Raw genomic sequence first — 17,381 nt, forward strand, 5'->3', positions numbered from 1 at the left:
GGTCAATTATTTCAGAATAAAAGTGGCATTACAAAATAAAATAAAAAATCCACAACAAATATAAACAAAAAGCAAATATTTCAGCAAAAAAAAAAAAGAAAAAGAAAAAGTGTATTGTGTTGGTTAACTAAAACTGCCTGTGTTGTTAAAAAGGACAATAAACTTTGAAATACTCAAATTAAGACTTGTTGGAATATCCCTCCATTTAAATACATGTATTATTTACCTATACTTGTATGTGTAATAATTAAATGCATTTTTTACATTTACATTTAATATCAGATACCTTAAGACTTTAACTCACTTACTCACGTACAACCTTTGGGTATTTTTTACAACTTTGAACTAGATTCTGTAGAAGCAGAAAATAACATGGAAATACTCCAGTTAAGTACAAATACATTAAAGAAATTGTACTTCACTACAGCTTTTGAGTAAATGTAAGATACTTCAATACATCCTCCACTCAAGCTAATGGATATTTATGAAGATAAAAAAATATAATCCTAACCCTATTTATTTATTTATTTATTTATTTAGTAAGTTAGTTAGTTAGTTAGTTAGTTGTCATCACTGAACATGTTTTATAGGGTGTCCAAGTTATAATAGATCCAGGCGCCAAGGGAGTGTGTTGAAAAACATTTGTTCCCCTTTAGTTATTTATTTTATTTATTCGTTTATTATGCACTTGAATCTACATGTCTTTATTTACATGTGTATATATTTGCTTGCATATTATTGCACCCTATAAAACATACTACAGTGTAAATAGCTGTATACTGAAGTCATCATTATTAATAAATAAATAAATAAATAAAGTATATTACTAAGTACAGTGAAATCCTTTGTGTTTGCTGTGTTTGCACCCCGATACTACAGGGGGCAGTACTGTACCGGAAATGACAACATCCGGGTATTTTCAAAATTGCGCTTGACCAACGTTAGCGTATCTTTGAACGTAGCGCCCTCTCTGTTCAGTGGTAAGAAATACTCGTTTCCGGCGCAGCTGTTGTCTGTGATTTCCACTGAACTACGCTCATCGTGTGACCGCCGTCGCTCATCGTGCGTGATGCAGTTTTATGAAGACAAATCAACACAACAGTGAAACGGAAAAAGGACGATACATCCCTGAAAGAGCAATGTTGTGGTAGCCCGCTGTGTATGGAACAAGGCTACCTTCAACGTTGAGAAGTTGCCCCGGGAGTAAAGGTAGCAAGGTGCGTGGATTTGCAAGCATTTTCGTTTTTGTTACTTAACATTCAGTCGTTAGCTGGTATGCTAGTTTTAGCATTTGGCTAGCTTACCGCTTCACCCACGTTTGGCCTAATCTACAACTATGTCTAACTCGACATAAGGTTATGCAAACTTATCGTGAAATTTATGGTAAAGAGTCGATTGATTGTACTTTAAAATGAGAAGTCCGTTGAATGAGTAATGAGCGAGGTTTGCTGTTGTTTTAAGCTGTGCGTATCCGTACAGTTTGTGCCGCAAGAGAAGCCATGTTGGTAAGCTAGCAAGCTAACCGCTAGCTGACTATCTGTATGGAGATTTCATTGCCAAGTTAATGTGTAACAGTTGTGTATCCTATAAAGCCAAGAAACAACTACACGTTTCTGTCAAATTAAACAACAGTCGTTTCAATTTAATCCATAGCGGTTTAACTTTGCTTGGTTTGTAGAGTAGGTAAGATTTCGGCGAATAACCTACAAATTGTTGGAGCAAGCCGGATAACTCGGTGTGCTCATGTAACGGAGAGTTGCCCTTCAATTGAGTTGGCTCATTAAAACAAAAGTCGTACAACACATGCAGTGTCAGTGTTAATATGCAGTCTTTGTTTGATGGTTGTTGTTAGTAGTGAGGCGCCATGGCAGCTACCTTCCCCTACAGAGGGGTCCCTGCAGGGATGCCACCAGGTGTACCCCCTCCTACGCCAGTCCCAGACTACATGTCCGAGGAGAAACTGCAAGAGAAAGGTATGTTGACATTCACTCAATGTAGTACATTCATGGTGTGATTAAAGCTTGAAACGACATAATTAATTTCCTCATTTATTTTAAACGTTTTCCAATATTACAGCAAGAAAATGGCAGCAGTTGCAGGCAAAGCGCTACTCAGAAAAGAGAAAGTTTGGCTTTGTGGATGCTCAGAAGGAAGACATGCCACCTGAGCACGTCCGCAAGATCATCAGGGACCATGGAGACATGACCAATAGGAAGTTTCGCCATGACAAGAGAGTTTACCTGGGGTAAGAATAAACGATACAGTAATAAACCAGTTTAGATAGAATGAAATGTACAGTTTATTTTTTTAAACATATTCACTCATTGGCTAAGAAGATCCATCACCACTAACATAGCTCATCCTTTATATTTCTTTTCATTGAACAGTGCTCTCAAGTACATGCCCCATGCAGTGCTGAAGCTGCTGGAAAACATGCCTATGCCCTGGGAACAGATCCGAGATGTGCCGGTCCTCTACCACATCACTGGAGCGATTTCCTTTGTGAATGAAATCCCCTGGGTCATAGAGCCAGTCTACATCGCACAGTGGGGGTAAGGAAGTGTGGTTTAGGAGAAGCTAAACACTACATGCTGTACTGATATGTTATCAAGCGCATTGTAGTTTGTATTTCCACGTATTTATAATAATTGGTTTCCCATATCCTCCTCCCAGCACCATGTGGATCATGATGCGTCGTGAGAAGCGTGATCGTCGGCACTTCAAGAGGATGCGCTTTCCACCATTTGATGATGAGGAGCCGCCGCTTGACTACGCTGACAACATCCTTGATGTGGAGCCACTGGAGGCCATTCAGATGGAGCTGGACCCTGAGGAGGACTCTTCATGCGTGGAGTGGTTCTATGAGCACCAGCCCCTCAAAGACACCACCAAGTAAGCCATCATGTCACTCAACTAACATTTTAAGTTTGACATATTCAACAAATTTAAACAACAATAACTAATATGTGCCCTTTTTCAGGTTTGTGAACGGCACCACCTACCGCCGCTGGCAGTTCACACTGCCTATGATGTCCACACTGTACCGCTTGGCCAATCAGCTGCTGACAGACCTGGTGGATTTCAACTACTTTTATCTGTTTGACCTCAAGGCCTTCTTCACTTCCAAGGCCTTAAATATGGCCATCCCTGGGGGACCGAAGTTTGAGCCACTGGTCAGAGACATCAACCTCCAGTAAGGCCACTCGGCACTTGCACGATCATATATGTTAAAACTCTTGTTAGTCTTTTTCCTTAATTTTACATTTGGATCATGTTTTTTGTTGTTGTTTGAGTTGTAATCCTGTTAACCCCAAATGAAAAGAAGAGATACAAGATCATTTGTGCCATAGCTGATTGGTGTGTTTCTCCTGCAGGGATGAGGACTGGAATGAGTTCAACGACATCAACAAGATCATCATCAGACAGCCTATCAGGACAGAATACAAAATCGCTTTCCCCTACCTGTACAACAACTTGCCACACCACGTCCACCTCACCTGGTGAGAAATGAACGAGTTAATTTTAAAGTTGAAATTATAACAACAAAAAATGTGAAATGCCCCGAAACCTCTTTGCTCACTCATTTACTAAATTGGCTACATCTTTCACACTGGCTGTAAGCAGTGAGTAGATAATCATGACTTTATCCCTGCAGGTATCATACACCAAATGTGGTGTTTATCAAGACGGAGGATCCAGATCTCCCAGCGTTCTACTTCGACCCGCTGATCAACCCCATTTCACACAGACATTCTGTCAAGGTAAGTGATGATGACGGTGGCTGAATATCCAACTTTTGACTTTAGTAGAAAACATCATGTGAAATTTTGAATGAAGACCTCCTTAAAAAGGCGCACTTGCATTGGTCTGCTTGTTTGTGCGTAATAAATGGAGGAATATTGAAATGAACAGTGATTCCTTTCATCCTGGCTGCAGCTGCAGTTGGTCCGTCACTGTTCGGATATTGCTTCAATTGAAAGTTTTAAGTTCAAATTGATTTTGAATGGAGAATGGAGATCGCTTTTGTTTACAATTCACTTATTTTCAGTTCAACCATAGATACTTAATATATGTATTTTTCTTTCCTCCGCTCAGAGTCAGGAGCCTCTGCCTGATGACGATGAGGAGTTTGAGCTTCCTGAGTATGTGGAGCCCTTCCTCAAGGAGACTCCACTCTACACAGACAACACGGCCAACGGCATTGCTCTCCTGTGGGCACCGAGGCCCTTCAACCTCAGATCGGGGCGTACAAGGCGTGCCATTGATATCCCCCTGATCAAGAACTGGTGAGCAAGCTACCAACATGTTTGAATATACTTACTTTAAAAAAAATGGTTTAATTTATATTATTCAGACATGCAATGATCATTTTTGAGAAACTCTAAATGTCGGGTGATAATTATTCTACAGGTACCGTGAGCACTGCCCAGCAGGACAGCCAGTCAAAGTGCGAGTGTCATACCAGAAACTGCTCAAGTACTATGTGCTCAATGCACTCAAACACCGACCACCAAAGGCTCAGAAGAAGAGGTGAGCATCATTACACGCTTTGTTCAGATTTCCTGTTAACCCATTTTTCTATGTTTAAGCTGTTTTTTGCTCACCAATCAGTGTTTTTTCTCTAAAGATTATCCTCTTTGGTCTTTCAGGTATCTGTTCCGCTCCTTCAAGGCCACCAAGTTCTTTCAGTCCACCAAGCTGGACTGGGTGGAGGTGGGGTTGCAGGTTTGCAGACAAGGCTACAACATGCTCAACCTGCTTATCCATCGTAAGAACTTAAACTACTTGCATCTTGACTACAACTTCAACCTGAAGCCTGTCAAGACACTGACCACAAAGGTAAAGTCTCCAGGGCAAATCCACCTGTTTTTACTCCTTAAACATTGTTTTCTGCCTACATGATCAATTAGAATGCATATTAAATGTTTCTATGAATTTTCTGGAATAAATCATGTTGAGTTTTGAATGAAGTCCTCTTACAAAGGCGCACTTGCATTGGTCTGCTTGTCTGTGCGTAAGAACTTGAGGAATATTGAAATGAATGGTGACTGTTTTTATTCCTGGCTGCAGCTGCAGTTGGTCCTTCACTGTTCAGATATTGTTTAAATTTTTTAAAGTTAAGAGTTCATCTTGATTTGAGGTGAAACTGGATCATTTTTCTTAAAATTTCTTTTTATGGGTCAACTTACTCCTAAGTTTTTATTGTAATTTCCTGCTCTGAATCAATTTGAGGAGTTTGAGCTTCTTGACACCTGCAACTAAGTTCTTGTTTCTCTCCCCCAGGAAAGAAAGAAGTCTCGATTCGGCAATGCCTTCCACTTGTGCAGAGAGGTGCTGCGTCTGAGCAAGCTGGTGGTGGACAGCCACGTGCAGTACAGACTGGGAAATGTTGATGCCTTCCAGGTGAGTTCAGTAACGAAACTGCACGGCAGAACAATATTTTACTCCTACTGGGCAAGTGTACTAACACAGCTTAACTGCTTGCAATGTGTAAGACACAAGGATGAACTTTTAGGCTGTTTTCATGATTCTTTCACTTTTCTAAAGTCAGCTCTTTGCTGTTTAGAAGGTGATCTGTTTTTATGTATTTGTCAAATGTTTTTGAAGTTTATTTTACAGTATTTCACATTTGACTAACACTTGAATTTCCCCCCTGTTGTAGTTGGCTGATGGGCTGCAGTACATCTTCGCTCATGTAGGTCAGCTGACAGGCATGTACCGCTACAAGTACAAGTTGATGAGACAAATCAGGATGTGCAAAGATCTGAAGCATCTCATCTACTACAGGTTCAACACTGTAAGTAAACTTGGTGTATTTTATCTGCCAACCTTTTTATTTTTTGTGTTCAGTGTCCTTTAGAAAAGAATTGTCACCAGCTTGGCATCAAAAAATAAGATTCACGTTTCTTTTTTCTTATGGATCAGGGTCCTGTGGGCAAGGGCCCAGGTTGTGGCTTCTGGGCTCCCGGCTGGAGAGTGTGGCTGTTCTTCATGAGAGGAATCACTCCGCTGTTGGAGAGGTGGCTGGGGAATCTGCTGGCCAGGCAGTTTGAAGGTATGTATAAACGCCTCTCCATGTTTTTCTGATGTCCACGTTTATTTCAGCAACAAAGTGGTATGATGCACTGAGGTTTGCTTCATTTAAGCAGCAACCGTTTCCCCCAACAGGACGTCACTCTAAGGGCGTAGCCAAGACGGTGACCAAACAGCGCGTGGAGTCTCACTTTGACCTGGAGTTGCGTGCTGCTGTGATGCACGACATCTTGGACATGATGCCCGAGGGCATCAAACAGAACAAGGCCAGAACCATCCTGCAGCACCTCAGTGAATCCTGGAGGTGCTGGAAGGCTAACATCCCCTGGAAGGTGCGTTACAGAGATCCCTGCCACATTAATGAAAGATGAGGATTAATCAGATAATCCATTTAAGAAATTCTCCATTTTAGGATTCGTGACATAAAATGTTACATGCCTGGGCTCAGTTTGAGTGCTTAAAGTATAACATCACTTATACCGCTTCAGATTGAAGTTTGTGTTCTGATCTGTTTTTCTTCTCTGTCTTGACATATGTGTTAGTTGTCATTAGAAATGTTACAATACAACATTTTCCTTTAGTTTAAGACCTAACATTTCTTATACAAATCATACAGGTGCCAGGCCTGCCCACTCCCATTGAGAACATGATCCTGCGCTACGTGAAGGCTAAAGCTGACTGGTGGACCAACACTGCCCACTACAACCGTGAGCGAATCCGCCGTGGAGCCACTGTAGACAAGACAGTGTGCAAGAAGAACCTGGGGAGGCTGACTCGTCTGTACCTGAAAGCTGAGCAGGAGAGGCAGCACAACTACCTGAAGGTAGCGCACAGAAAAAAGCTCCAAAAGGACATACTGAGAACACACTTTCCAATGAAATATAGGTTGGACTGTTGAATTGTTCAATTACATTTTAGTGCTTTTTGGTCTCATACGTGTGACTGATTTATCAATGTGCTGCCTTAAGCAGATGAGGAAAGATGAATATAATGATCTCACAGAAATTCCCAGTGATGTTTTGAATGAAGTCCTCTTACAAAGGCGCACTTGCATTGGTCTGCTTGCCTGTGCGTAACAACTGGAGGAATATTGAAATGAATGGTGACTCTCATTCATCACTGGCTGCAACTGCAGTTGGCCCGTCACCTTTCAGATATTACTTCTGATGAGATAAACTATGATGTCTTGCTACATTTTTTAATTCCTCACATCTGTATTTCCTATAAACGACTAAATATATGAAGAGGTAATTATAGCTATTGCCTCTATTCATCCAAGTGTTAATGTTCTGCCTACAGGATGGGCCCTACATCACAGCTGAAGAGGCTGTAGCCATTTACACCACCACCGTTCATTGGCTGGAGAGTCGGCGGTTCTCGCCCATCCCCTTCCCTCCGCTGTCCTACAAACATGACACCAAGCTGCTCATCCTGGCCTTGGAGAGGCTCAAGGAGGCGTACAGGTAAATTTCATCATGACCACCTTTATCTGCAAATGTTTTTCACAAAAAACAACGCACAAGTGTCCGAATATTTTTTTTCTCTGCATCATTATTTCGTATTTCTGTGTCTCGTAGTGTGAAGTCTCGTCTGAACCAGAGTCAGAGGGAGGAGCTGGGGCTGATAGAGCAGGCGTACGACAATCCTCACGAGGCCTTGTCCAGGATCAAACGTCACCTGCTCACCCAGAGAGCCTTCAAAGAGGTCAGGACCAAGACGTACAGATAATATTTTAAAAATTTAGGTTTCCACGGTTAAGGGCAAAGCATTGGTTGAAAATATGACTTCCATCTTCCAATCTTTGTCAATTTACAAACAAAACAGATGTCCTGTCAGTCTCAGAACAACTTCTTCTTTTCTAGGTGGGCATTGAGTTCATGGACTTGTACAGTCATCTGGTGCCTGTCTACGATGTAGAGCCCCTGGAGAAGATCACTGATGCCTACCTGGACCAGTACCTGTGGTACGAGGCAGACAAGAGACGCCTCTTCCCACCCTGGATCAAACCTGCTGACACTGAACCACCACCACTGCTTGTCTACAAGTGGTGCCAAGGTCAGAATCTACTCGCATAAAATCTAATCTAATATAATAACTGAATAATTTTAGACGGAATTAAACTTTGGTTGATTACAGGCATATCTTCTGAAAACTCCTTTTATGTTCGCAGGACCTAAAGTCAAACATTATCTTCAAGCTTTTGTTGATTCTCCACAGGCATCAACAACCTGCAGGATGTTTGGGAGACGGCGGAAGGAGAGTGCAACGTGATGCTGGAGTCCCGCTATGAGAAGATGTACGAGAAGATTGATCTGACTCTGCTCAACAGGCTGCTGCGTCTCATCGTTGACCACAACATCGCTGATTACATGACGGCGAAGAACAACGTGGTCATCAACTACAAGGTAAACACACTTGTTAATTTTATATCTGTTTTATTCCTGTTGATTTATAGATGATTCCTTAGAGCTCGCTGAGAACTAATATACCATTTTGATTCAGTTTCAACTTTATAGTGGTTTTTGATCCAAAGGTTTCCTCTCTTTTTTCATGTAGGATATGAACCACACCAACTCCTATGGTATCATCAGGGGGCTCCAGTTTGCCTCATTCATCGTACAGTACTACGGCCTGGTGATGGACCTGCTGGTGCTCGGCTTGCACCGTGCCAGCGAGATGGCCGGTCCACCTCAGATGCCCAATGATTTCCTCAGTTTCCAGGACACAGCCACTGAGAGCGCCCACCCAATCAGACTGTACTGTCGCTACATCGACCGCATCCACATCTTCTTCAGGTGGGTTTCTAACATATCGCTTTGGAAAGTTTCTACCAACTACCATGCTTTTTAAAAATGATTCAGTCTTGGTTACACACCTCTGCTTGACTGCCAAACAGAGCAGATTTTTCTATTTTTGCTGATTTAAATTTAATTCATGTGTCTTTTTTATGGCTCTACCAGGTTCTCTGCTGACGAGGCCAGAGATCTGATCCAGAGGTACCTGACGGAGCACCCAGACCCCAACAATGAGAACATTGTGGGTTATAACAACAAGAAGTGCTGGCCTCGCGATGCACGCATGAGGCTGATGAAGCATGATGTCAACCTGTGAGTTCTACCTCAAGATTTTATCTCTCAAGCTCAAGTTTATCGTGTTATAAAATCTTACTTCATGTTGAACGTTAAACTTATTGTACCAGATTTGGAGACAAGCATTCAGAACTTTTCTTATCTTATTCTTAACAGTGGTCGCGCTGTGTTCTGGGACATCAAGAACCGTCTGCCTAGATCGGTGACCACAGTCCAGTGGGAGAACAGCTTTGTTTCAGTCTACAGCAAAGACAACCCCAACCTGCTCTTCAACATGTGTGGCTTTGAGTGCCGCATCCTGCCAAAGTGCCGCACCAGCTATGAAGAGTTTACTCACAAAGACGGTGTGTGGAACCTGCAGAACGAGGTGAGGAAGTAATGCCCGTTATTAGCAACTATTATGGGAATGCATCTGAAGACAGTACCAACATTTGCATATCATAATCTTTTAATTTCTTTAAATGATCATATTCCTGTTTTTAAACTTCTATTATATTTGCATTTTAGGTGACCAAAGAGAGGACAGCACAGTGTTTCTTGCGTGTTGATGATGAGTCAATGCAGCGCTTCCACAACAGAGTGCGTCAGATCCTGATGGCCTCTGGATCCACCACATTCACCAAGGTCAGAAGAAAACCTTCTCTCTAAACACAAGAGCTGTGTCATGTACTGTTTAAAAAAATGGTAAGAGGTTACTTTGTCAGAATATTTCACTATGTCCCCTCTCTCCCCAGATTGTGAACAAATGGAACACGGCTCTGATCGGTCTGATGACGTACTTCCGAGAGGCTGTGGTCAATACCCAGGAGCTCCTGGACCTGCTGGTGAAGTGCGAGAACAAGATCCAGACACGTATCAAGATCGGCCTGAACTCCAAAATGCCTAGCCGTTTCCCTCCTGTCGTCTTCTACACTCCCAAAGAGTTGGGTGGCCTTGGCATGCTGTCCATGGGCCATGTGCTTATTCCACAGTCAGACCTGCGGTAAGTCAGGATGCAGGCTCTTTGTTGTCTTGATCCCTGATCAGTGAATTCATTTAGCAAACTGGGCTTTAATTTTTCTCGCTCTCCATCAGGTGGTCCAAGCAGACAGATGTGGGTATCACCCACTTCAGGTCTGGAATGAGCCACGAAGAAGATCAGCTGATTCCTAACCTTTACCGTTACATTCAGCCGTGGGAGAGCGAGTTCATCGACTCCCAGAGAGTTTGGGCCGAGTACGCCCTGAAAAGACAGGAGGCCATCGCCCAGAACAGGTATTTAATCAGACAACATTTGTTTGGGACGTCTACTGAGAACTGTGTTCATAGTATCTGCTGTTCTACTCATTGTATTTATTCTAAGAAATGTGAGCTGAAGCTAGATAAGGCAAATATCATTGTGTCTTCCTGTGCTTCAGGCGTCTGACCCTGGAAGATTTGGAGGACTCGTGGGACAGAGGCATCCCCCGTATCAACACACTTTTCCAGAAGGACAGACACACACTGGCTTATGACAAAGGCTGGAGAGTCAGGACAGATTTCAAACAGTATCAGGTATGATGAAGACACAACTGATATGTTGATAGGCAATAGTATCCTGATAAAATTATTTGTATCGTATTATAAAAACAATATTCTCTTATTTAATAATTCAGATATCCTTCAGTCTAATCTGAGAAAATTGTGACCCTTTTGGATCCCTTGAGGATTTAGAGGGCCGAACATTGTTATTTTTTATCCCCAGATTTACCAGCGATCTGTTTTTTAAGTGCAATTCAAACGCTAACATACCAAAATGCTTCCAATTTCTATGTTAACAAAGTGAAATGTTGCATTTAAAATTCTGCATTTGCCACCAACATGCATTTATATGAATTGATGTCTCTGTGCAGGTGCTGAAGCAGAATCCGTTCTGGTGGACCCACCAGAGGCACGATGGCAAACTGTGGAACCTGAACAACTACCGCACAGACATGATCCAGGCTCTGGGCGGTGTGGAGGGCATCCTAGAACACACACTCTTCAAAGGCACTTATTTCCCCACCTGGGAGGGTCTCTTCTGGTAAGAGCACTTTGACATTAAGAAAGTTTGTAGTGTATAATGCTCTTAAGGCTTAAACAACACTTTAAGAGTAAGTACCCTGACCTTGGTCTCTGCAGCTAAGTGTGTTTTTTTTTTTAAATGGCACGACCAAAACACTTTTAACACTTTGTTCTTTGTATGTTTGTTTTCTATTTCCTGTCTAATTGTGTACTGCCCCTGAAACTCCTTTTTTAAGTTGTGGACTTGTTTTACATGTTAGTTCTTCCTTTATAAAAAGCATAAATTGTCTCAATGTCTGGACTTTAGGGAGAAGGCCAGTGGCTTTGAGGAGTCCATGAAGTGGAAGAAGCTGACCAATGCCCAGAGGTCCGGTCTGAACCAAATCCCCAACCGTCGCTTCACACTTTGGTGGTCACCCACCATCAACAGAGCCAACGTCAGTACAACCAACATTTATAAAAGTATCTCTTCAGAAAGATTTTTAGATTCCTGAGAGAAAAGTGAAGAATGAATAACTTTCTTAACCGCTACATTTTTTCTTCTTCTGTCTTCAGGTTTACGTGGGTTTCCAGGTACAACTTGACCTGACAGGAATCTTCATGCACGGCAAGATCCCAACACTGAAGATCTCACTCATTCAGATCTTCAGGGCTCACTTGTGGCAGAAGATTCATGAGAGCATTGTCATGGATCTCTGTCAGGTAGGTTTTATTATATATATTTTTTGACCTTATGGACTAGCTTTTTACTCAGCATTACAGCAGAAATATAGCAAGCTTGTTCTTAAATTACTTTGTACCTGCTTTACTATTGACTCCTTTGTATAATAATAACTTTTTTGTTTTTGTTTTTTAGGTGTTTGATCAGGAGCTGGATGCTCTGGAGATTGAGACGGTGCAGAAGGAGACCATCCACCCCAGGAAGTCGTACAAGATGAACTCATCCTGTGCAGACATCCTCCTTTTCGCATCATACAAGTGGAACGTCTCTCGACCATCTCTGCTTGCTGACTCAAAGTATGACTGCTGACACTATATTTGCCTTCTTTTCGCAAACTCCCACTTCCTGTAGATGTTTTTAAATGTCCATTGTCTCGTCTTCTATGAGTTAAAACGTTCTCCTCCTCCTACAGGGACGTGATGGACAGCACCACCACACAGAAGTACTGGATTGACATTCAGCTGCGTTGGGGTGACTACGACTCCCATGACATTGAGCGATACGCCAGGGCCAAGTTCCTGGACTACACCACCGACAACATGAGCATCTACCCCTCCCCCACAGGGGTGCTCATTGCTATTGACTTGGCTTACAACCTCCACAGGTTAGGATTTTGTACAAGTCTGGATACATGAAAAATGTAGGGTGTTGCATTATAATTTGAACATAGTTTAGATGAAGAGTTATCTTGGCTACAGGCAACAGTTGCATTGTTTGTTGGTTGAGGAAGGCCAAGCAGTGTTCCTTCTGATGTAAAGTGAGCTCCAGTGTATTATAGGTGTGTAAAAATAAACAAGGATATTGCCGGCCAAATTCTTCACAGCTCTGCTTGGGTTTTGGCATCCACTTGTTCATGTCAGTACATGTGCTCTACAGTAGCCTTTGAAGTCTTCACACTAGCCTCCTAACTTGTTGTACATGAATGCAACTGTCTGCAGTAGTAAGTCACATCAGCTCTAATGATGTTATACTCTGATCTCCCCTGTGTTTGGAGATTTTTTTTTTTTCAGGGTATCAACAGCAGAAAATAAAAAGGAAAAAAAAAACAATCTTTCGTTAGTATTTAACTCTGTCATTGTATCTCCTCTGTAGTGGTTATGGTAACTGGTTCCCCGGAAGCAAGCCTCTGATCCAGCAGGCCATGGCCAAGATCATGAAGGCCAACCCTGCCCTGTATGTGCTCAGGGAGCGCATCCGCAAAGGTCTGCAGCTGTACTCCTCCGAGCCCACTGAGCCTTACCTGTCCTCACAGAACTATGGTGAACTCTTCTCCAACCAGATCATCTGGTTCGTAGATGACACCAACGTGTACAGAGTCACCATCCACAAGGTGAAGACTGACCGTTTCAATTATAAGATTAAAGAGTAATTGTGCCGTAACAATGCATGATTTGTTCTGGAGTAACTGCTTGTGTTGACCCTTTGAATTTAGTCACATGTATTCTCCATCTATCTCAACAGACGTTTGAGGGTAACTTGACAACGAAGCCCATCAATGGAGCTATTTTCATCTTCAACCCCAGGACTGGACAGCTCTTCCTCAAGATCATTCACACATCTGTGTGGGCTGGACAGAAACGTCTGGGACAGGTAAAGCCCTGATCTACCACCACTGATATTTATATTTGACTACTATTGTGTTTAGTGATTTGATTGCTCATTTTTTCTTTATTCTGCTTATTCCTCTGTAGCTGGCCAAATGGAAGACAGCTGAAGAAGTGGCTGCCCTGATTCGCTCCCTCCCAGTGGAAGAGCAGCCGAAACAGATCATTGTCACCAGGAAGGGCATGTTGGACCCTCTGGAGGTGAGACTCTTTCAAGCTAACAGCTGTTATAACAATGCCAAGCCTTGAAGGATCGTCTCAAAGTAATTTCTCAAAGTTTTATACATGCTCCCAATTTTCTCCAGTTCTAATGTCGTTCTCTCTGTGCAGGTCCACTTGCTCGACTTCCCCAACATTGTGATCAAAGGCTCTGAGTTGCAGCTGCCCTTCCAGGCCTGTCTGAAGGTGGAGAAGTTCGGAGACCTGATCCTGAAGGCTACAGAGCCTCAGATGGTGCTGTTCAACCTTTATGACGACTGGCTCAAGACCATCTCGTCTTACACAGTGAGTTTCACTCTGTCCCATGAGAAACATAGTCTGAATGGATAGTATTACATTTATATCCTATTGATCCAAGCTGGCTTCCCAACAAAGCTCATTGAGGTGCATTTATTTTTTTGCGACATCAGCTTATCCCCTGTGTAAATAGTTTGTTTGGTGGTCTGCTCCATCTCTAGGCCTTCTCTCGACTCATCCTGATCCTCAGAGCGCTCCACGTCAACAACGACCGCGCTAAGGTGATCCTGAAACCTGACAAGACGACGATCACTGAGCCCCATCACATCTGGCCCACGCTCACTGACGAGGAGTGGATCAAGGTGGAAGTGCAGCTCAAAGATCTCATTCTGGCAGATTATGGCAAAAAGAACAAGTGAGTGTTAACAAAGAGCTGAATATTTACCTGAAATAAAAATGATAAGTTAATAGAACATATTAAAGTGAGACTCGCATTAATAGTCGATGCTTCTCTTGTTGTCATTCAGTGTGAACGTGGCCTCGCTGACCCAGTCTGAGATCCGTGACATCATCCTGGGTATGGAGATCTCCGCTCCGTCACAGCAGCGTCAGCAGATTGCTGAGATTGAGAAGCAGACTAAAGAGCAGTCGCAGCTGACTGCCACACAGACCAGAACTGTGAACAAGCATGGTGACGAGATCATCACGTCCACCACCTCCAACTATGAGACACAGACCTTCTCCTCTAAGACAGAGTGGAGAGTCAGGTACGCAGATAGTTTTTTTTTTTTTTTTTGACACTATAACAATAGTAAATGGGTGACTAGGCTCACAGTTTTTGTTTTCCATATGAATTGGCTTTAATTTTCCTTCTTCCTCTCCTCATTCAGGGCCATATCTGCTGCTAACCTCCATCTGCGAACCAACCATATCTACGTTTCATCTGATGACATCAAAGAGACGGGCTACACCTACATCCTGCCCAAGAACGTCCTCAAGAAGTTCATCTGCATCTCAGATCTGCGGGCACAGGTATGTAGGAGAATTTTATAGACAATCTGTTTCATTTGACTTTTTATATTGACGCATATCTTGACATCTCTGCTTGAGTATCACTCATCACTTCTGTGCAAGTAAAGAAACAAACCGTCTCTATTTTTTTTTTAGATTGCGGGCTACCTGTATGGCACCAGCCCACCAGACAACCCTCAGGTGAAGGAGATCCGTTGCATCGTCATGGTGCCACAGTGGGGGACCCACCAGACAGTCCACCTGCCCAACCAGCTGCCTGGTCATGAATACCTCAAAGTAAGACTCGAATGCAGTTTGAGATAACGTCGCTGCTCATTTTACAATTTTTGCGATGGATAGAACAGGTTTAAAGTCTGTTTTTTGTTGTCCCAGCACTTTCTAATTTTTTAACGTTCCTCAAACAGGAAATGGAGCCCCTCGGCTGGATCCATACGCAGCCTAATGAGTCACCCCAGCTGTCCCCACAGGACGTCACCACCCACGCCAAGATCATGGCTGACAACCCCTCTTGGGATGGAGAGAAGACCATCATTATCACCTGCAGGTAGGTTATGATGATGTAATACTGTGGTGGAATTTTTTTTTTTCTGGAAAGACTTTGCTACAGGAAGCAAGCTACATAGTTTTAAAACTATAATGCGTCACAGTTATAAAGTGATAATTGTCAGTAGAATGATGATTAAATGAATTTTTCCTCTGGTTTTAGCTTCACCCCAGGCTCGTGCACGCTTACAGCCTACAAGCTGACACCCAGCGGCTATGAGTGGGGCCGGCAGAACACAGACAAGGGCAACAACCCTAAAGGCTACCTGCCATCCCACTATGAAAGAGTGCAGATGCTGCTCTCTGACCGCTTCCTGGGCTTCTTCATGGTGCCCGGACAGGTGTCCTGGAACTACAACTTCATGGGTCAGTAGCTATAGTTTTTATTCTCATACATGTAGATGAATTGTGTTTAATACTTCCAGTAGATGAACTTTTATTTTATGCTTTTATAAGAAAAAGAGCTTTTGTTTCATGCTTTTATTAGATGACCTCAATCATTGTTTTAAAAACAGTTGGAATCTGTGCGGCCACATCAATCGGTTGTTTATTTTACTTTGTGACAGATTTCTGTGCCATATATTGATATTCCCACTCTGTCCCCATTTCAGCTTGATTGATTTTACTGTCCAGTTCTGCTAAACAGCTCAATACCCTGCACTGTGCTATTTAAATGTTACAAACAATGGCTTATTAAAGGTCCACTATGTAGGCTTTTTGTTTTTGTTTTTGTTCTCACCCCACCTAGAATCAAAATACAATCCTGTTTCGCTCTTTTGTTTATGAACTCAAATGTAAACTTGTGGCTTTAAAGTAGATTTAAAACTATTTCAGCATTTCTTACAAACTTCCATTCATTTTATCAAGACACCTGTCTCTTTATAAGCCCAAAAATAAGTTGCCTCATGCACCTTTTAAGGCAAGACTGTCATACTTGAGTCATTCATATCATTGTGCCCTGACACAAAGGTGTAGAAAACATGTATATTTGGCAGAATAGTTGAGCTGAAGTAACCATTTTGTTCACTTGTCTTACTACAGGTGTGCGCCATGACCCCAACATGAAGTACGACCTGCAGCTGGCCAACCCCAAGGAGTTCTACCATGAAGTCCACCGGCCCTCGCACTTCCTAAACTTTGCCTCACTGCAGGAGGGCGAGATCTATAATGCAGACCGCGAGGACATGTACGCCTGAGAGCAGCCGTTCTGCACACGTTTTGTAGATAGCTCTGCAAGAATCATGTGGAGCCGGTCCAGAACAGCCCTTGTAATATTTCTATTGAACACATGTAACTGTGATGTTTGGAAATCTTTGTGTAAAGGCTTTAGGACATTTTAGAAGTAATTTTTTTGATATTTTCTACCAATGTTTTGTTTTGTTCCCCACTCTCTACTTCTTTCTTCTTCTTCTACATCTACGCATATGTGCATTTGTGTGTAGTTTAAAGTACACAATACTTCAGTGTAATATTTGTCAATTAATATTGTTTCACAAAGGGTAAAGACTTACTTCCCTTTAGCGCATTGAGAAATGAAATTGAAAGTTTGTATTTTCATGCCAGTTACCATGTTGTACTGTACATCTTGTGACATCGTAGCTTGGGTTTAAATAAAGATCACTTTTTTTATGAACATGTGTCTCATAATCTGCTTTTATTCTTATATTGTAATTACACTACAATATCTGTGTACCAGAAGATAATTAGGTGGCATGTGTGTTAATTTTGACTGTACAGGGGAACCTTTTTTTGGCTTGCTTCCCTTTTTGGGAGGGGGAAGGCCACAGGTCAACACCACCCACTTGTTTTGGTTCCTGCTCATTCACATTTTACTGTAGTCTGCACTGTTAAAGTGTAGTTGTCTGGCTTTTATTTTAATTA

General features: G+C 42.4%; 1 protein-coding gene across 2 annotated transcripts; it reads left to right on the forward strand.

Moving 5' to 3' along the window:
* Positions 1 to 1,008: 1,008 nt before the first annotated feature.
* On the forward strand, positions 1,009 to 17,133 carry prpf8 (pre-mRNA processing factor 8). 2 transcript variants are annotated; one of them, XM_084350299.1, is made up of 43 exons: positions 1,009 to 1,217; positions 1,853 to 1,973; positions 2,077 to 2,245; positions 2,388 to 2,552; positions 2,674 to 2,892; positions 2,981 to 3,193; positions 3,375 to 3,500; positions 3,656 to 3,761; positions 4,096 to 4,286; positions 4,411 to 4,530; positions 4,650 to 4,839; positions 5,284 to 5,403; positions 5,663 to 5,797; positions 5,926 to 6,055; positions 6,169 to 6,365; positions 6,650 to 6,856; positions 7,333 to 7,496; positions 7,611 to 7,737; positions 7,896 to 8,088; positions 8,251 to 8,438; positions 8,590 to 8,828; positions 8,994 to 9,140; positions 9,279 to 9,489; positions 9,630 to 9,746; positions 9,857 to 10,104; positions 10,197 to 10,376; positions 10,520 to 10,655; positions 10,994 to 11,163; positions 11,452 to 11,581; positions 11,700 to 11,846; positions 12,001 to 12,161; positions 12,278 to 12,469; positions 12,958 to 13,195; positions 13,327 to 13,455; positions 13,557 to 13,670; positions 13,800 to 13,973; positions 14,147 to 14,340; positions 14,453 to 14,692; positions 14,816 to 14,957; positions 15,093 to 15,233; positions 15,362 to 15,501; positions 15,664 to 15,866; positions 16,542 to 17,133. In XM_084350299.1, exons 2-43 carry the CDS (start codon positions 1,865 to 1,867, stop codon positions 16,694 to 16,696), a joined length of 7,017 nt encoding a protein of 2,338 aa, XP_084206425.1. In that variant the 5' UTR covers positions 1,009 to 1,217; positions 1,853 to 1,864; the 3' UTR covers positions 16,697 to 17,133. The 2 variants fall into 2 exon arrangements, with proteins under 2 accessions (XP_084206425.1, XP_084206424.1); XM_084350298.1 differs by having other exon boundaries at positions 1,856 to 1,973.
* The last annotated feature ends 248 nt before the right edge of the window (positions 17,134 to 17,381 follow it).

Source organism: Pagrus pagrus (assembly GCF_965226575.1).
Source record: "Pagrus pagrus genome assembly, chromosome: 4".
Lineage (NCBI taxonomy): Eukaryota > Metazoa > Chordata > Actinopteri > Spariformes > Sparidae > Pagrus > Pagrus pagrus.

Excerpts from the sequence above, each read along its gene's own strand:
- prpf8 (XM_084350299.1), top strand. The coding sequence starts at position 1,865 with ATGGCAGCTACCTTCCCCTACAGAGGGGTCCCTGCAGGGATGCCACCA. Across the intron at positions 8,439-8,589 it reads ACGTGGTCATCAACTACAAG|GATATGAACCACACCAACTC; the intron begins GTAAACACACTT and ends TTTTTCATGTAG. Across the intron at positions 11,164-11,451 it reads ACCTGGGAGGGTCTCTTCTG|GGAGAAGGCCAGTGGCTTTG; the intron begins GTAAGAGCACTT and ends TCTGGACTTTAG.